This window comes from Leptopilina boulardi, unplaced genomic scaffold (assembly GCF_019393585.1).
Source record: "Leptopilina boulardi isolate dan_hultmark-lab unplaced genomic scaffold, ZJU_Lbou_2.1 LbouV2_302, whole genome shotgun sequence".
Taxonomy (NCBI): domain Eukaryota; kingdom Metazoa; phylum Arthropoda; class Insecta; order Hymenoptera; family Figitidae; genus Leptopilina; species Leptopilina boulardi.
The window spans coordinates 1,026,715-1,038,250 of record NW_026137866.1 but is presented as its reverse complement, the minus strand read 5'-3'; the positions used below and the strand labels follow the sequence as shown (position 1 = coordinate 1,038,250).

The window sequence follows — 11,536 nt, the reverse complement described above, 5'->3', positions numbered from 1 at the left end:
CTACCTTTGTTGAAAATATTTTTTTTTAATGGGGTTGATACAATTTTTTTTTTTAAATAAAGTAGAAAAAAATGACATCAAATGTAAAACAAAATTTCATAATTTATTGTCAATGGTTTTTTTTTTTATAAAAGTATCACTATACTAAAATACTATTGATACTGAACTGTACAGTTTGTTAATTATTTAGAATATTATTATTATTGTAAAAATTACTGTAAAATAATAGTATATCTTACACTAAACATAATAAAAATGGCACTTGATATCTAAATGTGCTTCAATACTCGAGCTAAAAAAAGACAAATTGTAAAAATCACTTTGGCATGTCACTAACAACTGAAATTGATTTCTATTTTTTTTTAAATCGTAGCTGGGTGTCCAATGTTTTTAATATAAATATATCAATTTTTTTTTGGTAATTAAAAGAAAAACTAGAAACATTTTATGGAAGAACTATAAAATCTCTAACTTCAGTTTCGCCTATAAGAACATTTAATACCTCTTTTAATGTTAAATGATAAATTGTATCGTTTGCCCGTGCTGCAATGAAGTCCTGAATTTTTGGCAAAATCTCGGGCTTTATTAGTTCAACGGCTTCTGGTGCAATTTCTCTTATAACCTTTGGACAAAAATTAATTTCGAATTATTTACAATAATTATTAAAAAATAATTAATTATAATTAGGAAAAAAAAATTAATACCTCGTTCATGACTTTACTGACTTTTTCATCTCCCATTAAATTTTCAAGTGCAAGATCAACCGCCTCGAGTGAAAAATCGAGTTCAAAACTTTTCATATACATTCCTCTTGAATAGCCAAGAACAGTATGTACATAGGCTTTAAATCCATAAATTACAACTTGAAATGGTCCAGAACCCTTTAGAGGGAACATATCTCCCAATATTCCTGATAATTTGTAATCACCATGAGCGTAAATTGTTGGTACTGTTATATTAACAGCAATTGTTGGTCCACTCAATGATAGTCTTGCCCGATCAACAATAAATGTTGATAGATGATCAATTTCCACGTCCTTCAATTCTAATTTCACTCTAAAAAGTGTTAGAAAAAAAATTGATTTCCAATAAAAAAAATTACATTCTTTTTTTTCTGATAATTTTTTTTTAAATGCTTTTTGAAAATAAAAATCTCAATGATAATAGTTTTAAAAAAATGTTAACGAATTATTCATATTCAAAGATCACTCATGATGTTTAATCTACTTGTTTTGATATTTTTTTTATTCTTACGATGAATCAATTTGCTCTAAGCAAATAGATAGAAAAAGTAAAATAATTTTGATGAATTTTTTAATGACGTAATCTAGTAAAAAAAAGGGGCTTAACGTAATTTCAAAAGGAATAACAAAATTAATGATAGCACAATGACAATTAATTTTGTAATTAAAGTTTAGATAAAAATTAATTAAAGCTATTAATTAATAAATATAAACGAATTATTATTTATATAATTAATTTATTAATTTAATTAAATTAATTTATTTATTTATTGAATTTAATTATTTAAATAATTAATTACAAAGGAAGAAAAACAATTTTTATACCTTGAAATTGACTCGAAAGTGAAAAAAAAATTTCCGCCTAATTTTTTCAAGTACTTTAATATTGTCAGTGAAAACAATAAGGAATCTTTTTATGGGATAAAATTATAATTTCTTCCTGTATTTATATATTTAGTAATCTCAATTATTATTAAACAATTTTATTAGGATAAAAAACAGGATTTCCGTTCAAAATAAAAAAAAAAAAATTACAGACAAATGATTAATCGTATTATAATTATTAGGAAATATTAATAATATTTTTGTGATTCTCGTTAGATCGTTGCGAATTAGCAAAATCATATTTCATAGTTAACTTTCTCAATAATTATTATACAAAACAATTGCTTTCATTTATCTTCTTTTGGATATTGTTTTCAATGAAATTGAATTAAAAATAATAATAATTAATTAATTAAAGAATTAATTTATTGCTTATTAATAACGAATTATTAATTTTAATTATAATATTGAAAAAATTATTAAAAATGTAAATTAATATAAAATTGCCTCTATGTTAGAAAATAACAAAAAAAGAAACGTACTTTCCTATTTCCGGATTTCTCGTTACAAAAACCGCCTCCTCAATTGTAAGTGGTTCCAGTGGGGGAATTCCAAGATCAGGTATTCCATGGGGCATTCTTGAGCGAAATTTTTCCAGAAATCTCCTCAATTTGAATTCAAATCCTTTTGACGCGGCACTGTCGACTGATCTTTTTAAAATTAGTTTGAAAAATTTTTTTTCGATGAAAATTAATGATAATTATTCAAAAAAAATTTGTTATAGAGACTTACTTAAGTCAGTAGTCACTCTTGTTGCATTTAAAATGATACTCTTCGGTTTATCGACTGCCCGTTCCACTAAAAATGAATATGTAATAATTTTGAAAAAAAAATTTAATTTTTTTTTTTTTTTTAAATATTTACAACACGGAAATTGTCATAACAAATTTTTACGCTATATAATTTTTTTATGGTTCATAAACTTTCTTTCTGTGGTTTTTATAACTCGCTTGTTTTATTAACAGCTCTCGATATTAATAATAAAAATTCGGAAAAAAATTGATATTTGTTTTTCAATTTGGGAATTTTTTTTTTTATATCCCTGGAATTTGTTACAAAAAATACTTATTGGAACTAATTGAAACCGGTTGTATGAATTTTAATTTTCAAAGAGAAAATAAATAAAAAAAATAAAATCGCGTGTTAATTTTTCATTGGTTTTCTTTTATCAAGATTTTTTTTTTTTAATTAAAAAATTTAATTGCATTCTGAATTATATTCCAGGTTATGCAACAATGTAACTGTTACAGTTATTTACGTAACAGTGGAAAATTTGGAAAATTTTTTTTTTTTTTGTGCATGTAATTTTGAAATGAAATTGTTGATATTCATATATATCTAGTGAAAAAAAATGAAACGGTAGAACTTACAGAATCTCATTATATCTGATCCTTCTTTGTATACTGGAAAATATAAAACTTTTTGTACAATGATGGAACATTTAAAATGTTTCACAGTATATTATAGACACTTTTTTTTTTTTTACGAAATTTGAATAATTTTTAAGAGACACACAGATTTTTTTTTTCTTTTTTCTTAAAGCCTTAAGTTATTTCCATTACTTTAGCGATTCGTGCGATGTTTTTAAATTCTCTTATTAAGAAATTGTGCATGCTCTTTTTATAAATCAACCGGTGAGAATTTCAAATTAGAAAATTATACGATTCAGGAAACAATAATTTTATTATTTAGACGTTATTTCCTTTTGTCACTTTAAGTAAAAAACGCAAAATTTTTAATGAAAAAATATTAAATTATGGGATAATTATAATTGTTTCATTGTATTAAATAAAATTTATTTAAATAATCAAAAGTATATTAAAAAAAAAGAAAAATAGAAAATTATTATCAAGGTAAAAATTGAATAAGCATTGTACAAAAAATAATAAGCGGATAATAAATAAAAAAAAAAAAAAACAAATAATGATACCTCTACAAGAAAACAAAATTGAGAAATCAGTGAATGAGAGTAAAAACAAAGAATGTATACGATTTTTGATGAATTGCATAAAAGGCGGTTTAACTAAACCGCACAAAGCTTGTTTGAATGCGGAAATCCACTCAGATTATTTGAATTAAGGACGACTTATTTATTGTTTAGTTTGTTGCATAAGAATAACATTTTTATTTTTTTTTTTTCCTTTAGTATACTGGAAATATTTTTTCCTAATCAAAATATAAAAATGCAATTTTTTGTATTTTCGAATTTTACATTCGCATTAAATTTTTATTATTATAATTTTCATTACTTTTTTAAATAATTAATCGTGAAAAAAATTTTCGTAATTTTTTAATTCAAATTTATTTGAATAAAAAAAATTTTTAAATAGGTAATAACAATTATAATTTTAATTTATAAGTAGCAAATAAAATGAAATAATCTAAAAGAATAATAGTTTTATTTAAATAAAAAAATTTTTTGCAAGATTTTTCAAAAAGTATAGAAAATTGTAAATACTTTAATGGCAAAAATTTTTAATTTTTGTATAAAAAAAAATTGTTTTCAAATAAAAAAGAAATTAACGAATAAATTATTAGATTCACAAAAGAAATTTCTATATAGAATTACAATAATCACACAAAATAGATTATAGCAGAAAATAAGCGCAAGCTTTTGTACTAATTATTTACTATCGATAAATAAAAAAAAAATTTAAATCACTATATAAAGTAAATGTAAGTCTAAATAGAATAAAAAAAATTTAAATCAAATTGAAAAAAAAAATTTGATAAAAATTGAACTTTATCCTTTGCTACCAGTAATTTAATAATAAAAAAAAAATTAAAGAAAAAATTAGGGAAAACCCCAATCGGAAAATTTTCTTAAAATGAGAAAATCGTCAATTCTAATTCTTTGTTGATTTTTTTTTTTTTTTTATAACGTGAACGACAATTTTCCTTTCATAGGTAAAATATTTTCACTATAATATATAAATGCCTCACATTTACTTTTGCAGTACATAATTCGTCGTGCAATTGTAAAACCATTGAGAGAGAGAAAGTATCATAAGAACGTGTGTGTATATATATATATTAAAATGAAAACTTACGGAAATTTGTCGCACTTGTAGCAACATTTGTTATTCCACCAATAATTGTTGTTGCAGGATTAACTGATTTGACAATGACAATATTGCATATGCCAAGAACAAAAATTGACAAAAATTTTCGTGTCATTCTTGAGAGTAACATTTTTTTTTTCTTTTTTAATTTTTATAATAATTTTTTTTTTAATGTTTAATTTAAAAAAAAAAAATTTTTTTTTTTATACACTTTCAGTAGAAAAATTATTTTTTATAAAAAAAATCGCAGAAAGAGAGAAAAGAGAACCGATCCGCACTCAAGTAATCAGGAAGGCATACTGGCAGACTGACAGACAAGCTGAAAAACACGGCAATGTGCCTCACTGCAATATGAGTATGTATGAGTTCGTTTAGCTATTATGAAATGGCAATGTACATGTTTCAAACAGGCAAACACATGTATATTGTGTGTGACATGCAAAAGGTAATAAATATGTTGTCCTGATGCAAAAAAAAAAAAAATATTTTTTTAGGGAAAAAATTAGATTGATAAATTTTTTTTTAATTAACTTTTAAAAATTATTTTTAAATAAGTAATAAATTATTATTACAATTAATAATCATATTATAATTAATTATAACAATTATAACAATTATTATAATTAATATTAACAATTATTATTATTATTATTATTATTATTATTATTATTATTATTATTATTATTATTATAAATAAAATAATTAGTATTGAAATAAATTTGCACGGTCGAAAAAATAATACAATTCCAATTGATTTTCTTTTGATTCAATTATAGGCGTGAACTGTGCGAATTATTGTAAATCGAGATTGATTAACGAATTGAATCACGCGTGATCGATTAACTCCAATTAAGAAAATTGCGCTTTTATTCATACTGAAAAAAAAATTTATTTGATTCAAATATAATCGATTACTTGACTATTATCAAATAAATATTTATTTGTATCAAATAATTATTGTTTGAGATTATATACAGAAAATTATTATTAAATATACAGAAATTATTATTGGTCCCAAAAAAAAAATTATTTAATAAAAATAAAAATTATTTGTTTCAATTAAATATTTATTTTATAATAGTCCAAGTAAACCAATTATTTGAATTAAATAATTTTTTTTCAGTGTAATAGTTTAATTTTATTGATTTAAAAAAAAAGAACACAATTTATTGCTCTATTCTTATTCTTTAATTTATTTGCATTTTATTAATAAATATTTCATTGAAATATCAATGAATATCTGTCAACATTTGTTTTTTTTTTTTTTTTTATTATTTTCGAGGTTGATATTTTTATTTCAATTATATTTATATTTAAATAGGAATAAATTAATATTTCTTAACTATTTCTCTTTGAAATTTAAAAGAAATAATTTTTGAGAACTTTATTTATTTTTTTTTTTTAATTTCATTTCATGAATTCTTTCTCTTATTTAAGTAAATTTTTAAATTACACTCGGTGTTTTTTAATTAGAAGTCCAACTTGATGTTGGCACTTGAGGAGTAAAAAGTTGAGAATCAAAATTAATTAATTGGACTCTATTTAATTAATTTATAAATTTGGATTTATATTAATCTAATTAATATAAAATTTAATTATAAAATTATGATCAGGAAAAAAAGGAAAATATTAAATAATTTGAAAAAATATACTTTAATAAATCATCATATAATTGGAATTTACATATATTAAAAATGTAGTTTTGAATCACGTAGGTGAGATTATTATTAATAAATTATGCATAATTATCATATTTAAGTTTAGTCATAATGAATAAAAAAACAAAAATTATAGACCGCACAGTGATCATTTGGTCATGGTCAAAATGTGACGTTGAATCTGGATAAAAAAAAATCCTTCCACATAAAATGATTATTATTCTAATAATTAATATTTATATATATATATATATATATAATGTATATGCGAGTCTCATTTCAGAAAGTTTATCTAAAATGCGAGAACCTTTTGAACTCGAAGAAGGTGTTATCAATAATTGTAACATATGCAAATTTTCTCCCTAACAAAGTCTAAACAGAAAAAGATTTAAAATATTTTATTCGCAATTATCAAAATTTCACACTAAATTTTTTTTTAAATTTAATAATAATTATTTATTTATTTCTACAATAATAGTAAAAAATAATTTAATGTCAAAAATTAAATTAAAACTTATTTTCAAAATCTAGACAAAAAATTACATAATTATAAATAAAAAAATAATTTAATTTATAATATTAAATTTTTTTAATGAATTAAATATATTTATAATTTAATTCAAAACATTTAATTTATTCCACTAATTAAAATAAAATTCACCTTTATATTTCACTCATTACACCGCGATTTTATAAATAATTTCAATCATTTTGTGATTATTAAAAAAAAAAATTTGCGATAAAATATTATTTGTGATAAGACAATGGAAATATTTTTTTTTCATCGTTACTTGATAGAGTTTACAATAGGGAAAATTATTATATATATACAATTTTTAATTAATGAAGAAAATATAGAGAAAATTAAATTTTAATAGAAAATTGGTGCATAATGCAGACGTAATAGTAATATATATACATATATACGAATTGAATAATAACAAAAATAGAGACGCGCAAGCGTAACTTTGAAGCATAAAAATTCTGCATCGACGCACATTAAACAGAAGCGAGGGAGAAAACGAAGTGTTATTTATTTTTATTTTTTTCTATAATAACGAAAAATATTACTCAATATAAGAAGTAGAATTTCACGAAAGGAATGTTTAATTACCAATAAATTATAATACAAATGTATTTTCCTATTTGCAAATTAGAAAGCAAAAACTGTGATTTTTCATTCTCTTTGGGCGGTGGCAGGTTAAGTTTTTGAGATTATCTCTTTAATAAAAAAAAAGGGGTAAGTTTTTAATTATATTGTTTAATATTCATTTTTCTGTGATAAATGTACAAAAAATTGAAATTATAATTTTATTATTACAGTAATTATTACTGTTTTATTTTTGCAATTTTTATATTTCTATTTTTCGATTTTTATTAATATTTTTATAATTATTATAATATTATTATTATTATTATTATTAATAATATTATTATTATTAATAATATTATTATTATTATTATTGTTGTTTTTGTTATTTATATTTTTTTTCATTTTACAGAAAAAAATAAATCGTTAGATTGAAAATTCGATTAAAAAAAATTATGGAGGATGATGAACAGGAAGAATTACGTTGCACTGGAAGTGACATTGAAATTGAAGAATATTCTGACACTGAAGAACCACCCTTTGTTGGTTATCAATCATTAGAAAAACCCTTTGACACGGACAGTCCAAATTGGAAAAAATTCAGTTTTATTTTTACACTATGCACGGTTATTGTATCCGTTAGTATTCTTGTAATTAGTTTTCCCCTTTATCTGGAAAGTGTCAGCGCTGTCTCCAATGGATATTCAGGTAATTTATTCAATTAAAAATTTAATTCGTTTTTTTTTCATTCTAAATAAATTAATTTTTTATTCATCAATTTGTATATTTAAAAATTTTTTTTACATTTATTTTCTATGTTGTAGGAAATTTTTTTTATAAACGAATTTTGTTTAAAAAAAAAAATTTTTTTCTTTGGAATATTTCCTTGCAATTTAGGAATTATTTAAAAAATAAAAAATTATCATGAGAAAATTGTAAATATTTAAGAAATATTCTAAACAAAAAAAAAATTCTATTTGAGCTAAAGAAATTAAATAAATAATAAATTCGATAAATACCTAATTTTTTAATTATTTAATAATAAAATTAAATACTAAATTATGAGCAAAAAAATTTTTTTTGTATACTCTATACATTGTAAAGTAAAGAATTTTTGCATCGCATTTTTTTTTATCTCAATCTGAAATGAATCTTATGCAAGATATAAAACTTACGTGCTGTTATTTAAACACTATTTTAGTTAAGTTGCATTTAACATTCTTGAAAGTTTTGAAGGGGCGGCACTAGTGAAAGTTTAGTTCAGTGAAATATTCAAGGTCGAAAGTTGTAACATTTTTTTTTCTCATATTTAATTATTAAAAAAAAAATCTTTAAACAATTTTCGACATAATTGAATAATTTTAAATATTAGCATTTTTTGTTGTTTTTTTTAGTATTTAAATTTTTTTTTCTTTTAAAAATTTATTTTTTATTTTCCAGCACTACTGTTTACTGCATTTGGTTCAGTTTGTATTCTGGCCATTGTTTATTTCGTTAAAGAAAAAATTTCACCATCGCCAATTCCAATTCCAAGCAGCACTAGAATTTCAATACCACGTAATGTTATTTTGAAAATCAGTTTGCTGTATGCGACTTCAGGTATTCTCATCGGTCTATCCTTGGACCAAAACAGAGTCCTTTGTCATTTGCAAGATCCAATAAAAGGCATTGTCCTTGTTTTTTCACTCATTTATTATTTTTTCTTCTGTCACAAAAGTAAGTTAATTATTTTTTTTTAATTCTATTCATAAAAAAAAAAAAATGTCATTTTTCATTAATATTTATTATTATTTTTATTTTTCAGTGATGAGTCTACAACGTATATTCTCGAGTACAACAATAATTGTGGGACTTTTTATAAGTGTTGATTATGGACTTTGTGATGAGTTTCGTTGTCGAGGAAGGGAAATTTCTGGTCATACAATGTCTATGAGAGGATCATGGGGAATAAGAGCTGTTTGGACATTTGTTTATGTACTTGCACTTGCTGCATTTACAATGTTTTTCACTATTCTTGAACGTCTCTTTACCACTGGGGTAAAATTTACAAATTTTTTATTTTATTAAATTTTGATATAAAATTTTGATTTTATTTTGATTTATTTATTTTTTATTTTTATTAAAATTTGATAAATATGTTTACAGAATACTGGACCTTTGTTACCAACAAATCACAGTAATTTTTTACAAACTGTATCACGTTTAGTTTCATCGCGTGATGTTAGACGAAGAACTAATGTTGAGGATGGTGGCCGATTATTACATGTCACCGATCCAGATCCAACAATAAAACCAAAAACCTTTCCAAAACCACCGATTTTAGAAACACTTTTATATATACACATTGTCACATTTATCGTGATTTTGCTCTTCACCTGGATCGATACTTTGCCCGGGATTGGAAGAGTAAGTTACGATGATGGTTTGAAACTACTACTGGTTGTAATTCACATTTATTGATATTATAATAAAAAAATTCCATTATTTTTTGGAAATTAAAATTATTCTCATCAATTGATGGTAAATTACAACTAATGGCAGTTTCTTACATAGTGTCAATGTTGAATAATGGTAGTTTCAAATAATGGTAAAACTATCGACAAAATGGTTGATTCATTAAATATAGTTGATACCAATTTTTTTAATTTTTTTTTTATTGATAGTTTTTTAATTACTTTCATTCTATGAGATTTTTTATTTTTATTAATTATTAGAAACAACCATTTTATTGGTAATTAAAAAATTATCATTATTAGAAAGTACCATTTTTAAAAAGTAATGTTTTTAGAAATTATCACAAGGTGTTCCAATTTAAAAATTCATTTTAAAAAAATTATTCAAATAATTATTTATTTGAGTCAATTTATTAGAAAAATTATTAATACAGTTTATTTAAAAAAAAAAAAAATTCGGCTCAAGTAATAAATTATTTAATAATAAAATAAACGATTATTTGAATTAAATTTTTAAAATTAATTTTTCTTTTTTAATATTTCTCTTTTTGGTATTATTTCAGGGACTTCTCCCGGCAGATTTGTATCGTACAATCAAATATGGTTTAATGTGTCACGTCAAGGGAAGCAGCTCTTGTACCAATGTATCAGGACATGCTTGGACATTTCTCTGTGCTTATGTGATGTTTGCTATTTCAATTGTAAATTTTCTCTCCATGTGCGAAAGTGCCGTTTTTAGTGTTGCTGCCACTACTGTTTCGTTGCCATTGTCAGGTATTTGGTGGAGCATCTATAAAATGGATGTTGGTATAAATGGAGGTATTCAATTTTATTTTGAAAAAAAAAAAAATTTTTTTTTTAAATTGCATATTAATTTAATTAAATATTTATTTTCAGGATGGATTACATTGTCGCCGGGTGTCACGGGTGAATTAATTTGTGCTCTCATTGGTCTTCCTGTTGTTCTTCTTGGATTAGGATTATTGACGAAATCACATTTTAAAGAAACCTTGCCACCCTATCAGATACTTCAATCAACAAATAATATTCAAAGTGATTCTTTTTGTAGGTAAATTTACATATATATTTATATATTTATTTAAAACAAAAAAAAAATAATGTTGCTAGTATTTTTAGCCATAATATTATATTTAAACGAAAACAAAATCCGCCCAAAGATATAAGTGAAAAATTGAAGAAAAAAAAAAAAGTTGTGCTTCCTAGAAAGTAAAAAAATTTTTTTTTTTTTTTTGTCTAAACTCTACTAATTAGTGAATAGATGAAAAATTTTAATATCTTTTATTCAAAATTTAATAACAATTTTTTAGAGAAAAAATAAACTAGTTTCTGAAGATTTGAAAAATGATTCTTTCATCTAAAAAAAAAAAATATTAAAAAAGGTCTAAAGAGCTAAACTTTTTTGAAAAATAGAGTTAAAAATTTTTTAATAAAGAACTAATTTAGAAAAAAAAATCTAAAGAACTAAATATTTTAACAAAGATTGAAAGATCTACAAATATTTTAAAAGGAAAATTTTTAAAAATCCGAAAATTATAAAAAAACATAAGGATTCTTAAAACAAAAGAATCTGAAGATTTTAGAAAATTAAAAGTCGAAGATTTTGAAAATGATCCATAAAAGTAAA

The 11,536-nt window shown here is 22.3% G+C and overlaps 2 protein-coding genes across 3 annotated transcripts; one reads left to right on the top strand and one right to left on the bottom strand.

The window, feature by feature from the left end:
- Positions 1 to 349: 349 nt before the first annotated feature.
- LOC127282891 (uncharacterized) lies at positions 350 to 5,015 on the bottom strand. Of its 2 annotated transcripts, XM_051307471.1 has the most exons (6): positions 4,679 to 5,015; positions 2,999 to 3,031; positions 2,361 to 2,426; positions 2,111 to 2,273; positions 705 to 1,056; positions 350 to 622 (listed from the first exon to the last, which is right to left on the bottom strand). In XM_051307471.1, the coding sequence occupies exons 1-6, from the start codon at positions 4,818 to 4,820 to the stop codon at positions 446 to 448; spliced, it is 933 nt and encodes a 310-aa protein (XP_051163428.1). In that variant the 5' UTR covers positions 4,821 to 5,015; the 3' UTR covers positions 350 to 445. The 2 variants fall into 2 exon arrangements, with proteins under 2 accessions (XP_051163428.1, XP_051163429.1); XM_051307472.1 differs by lacking the exon at positions 2,999 to 3,031 and having other exon boundaries at positions 4,679 to 5,014.
- Positions 5,016 to 7,312: 2,297 nt separating this feature from the next.
- On the top strand, positions 7,313 to 11,334 carry LOC127282886 (uncharacterized). The gene is made up of 7 exons (XM_051307450.1): positions 7,313 to 7,588; positions 7,851 to 8,146; positions 8,879 to 9,154; positions 9,243 to 9,475; positions 9,584 to 9,844; positions 10,455 to 10,710; positions 10,789 to 11,334. Exons 2-7 carry the CDS (start codon positions 7,894 to 7,896, stop codon positions 10,962 to 10,964), a joined length of 1,455 nt encoding a protein of 484 aa, XP_051163407.1. The 5' UTR covers positions 7,313 to 7,588; positions 7,851 to 7,893; the 3' UTR covers positions 10,965 to 11,334.
- The last annotated feature ends 202 nt before the right edge of the window (positions 11,335 to 11,536 follow it).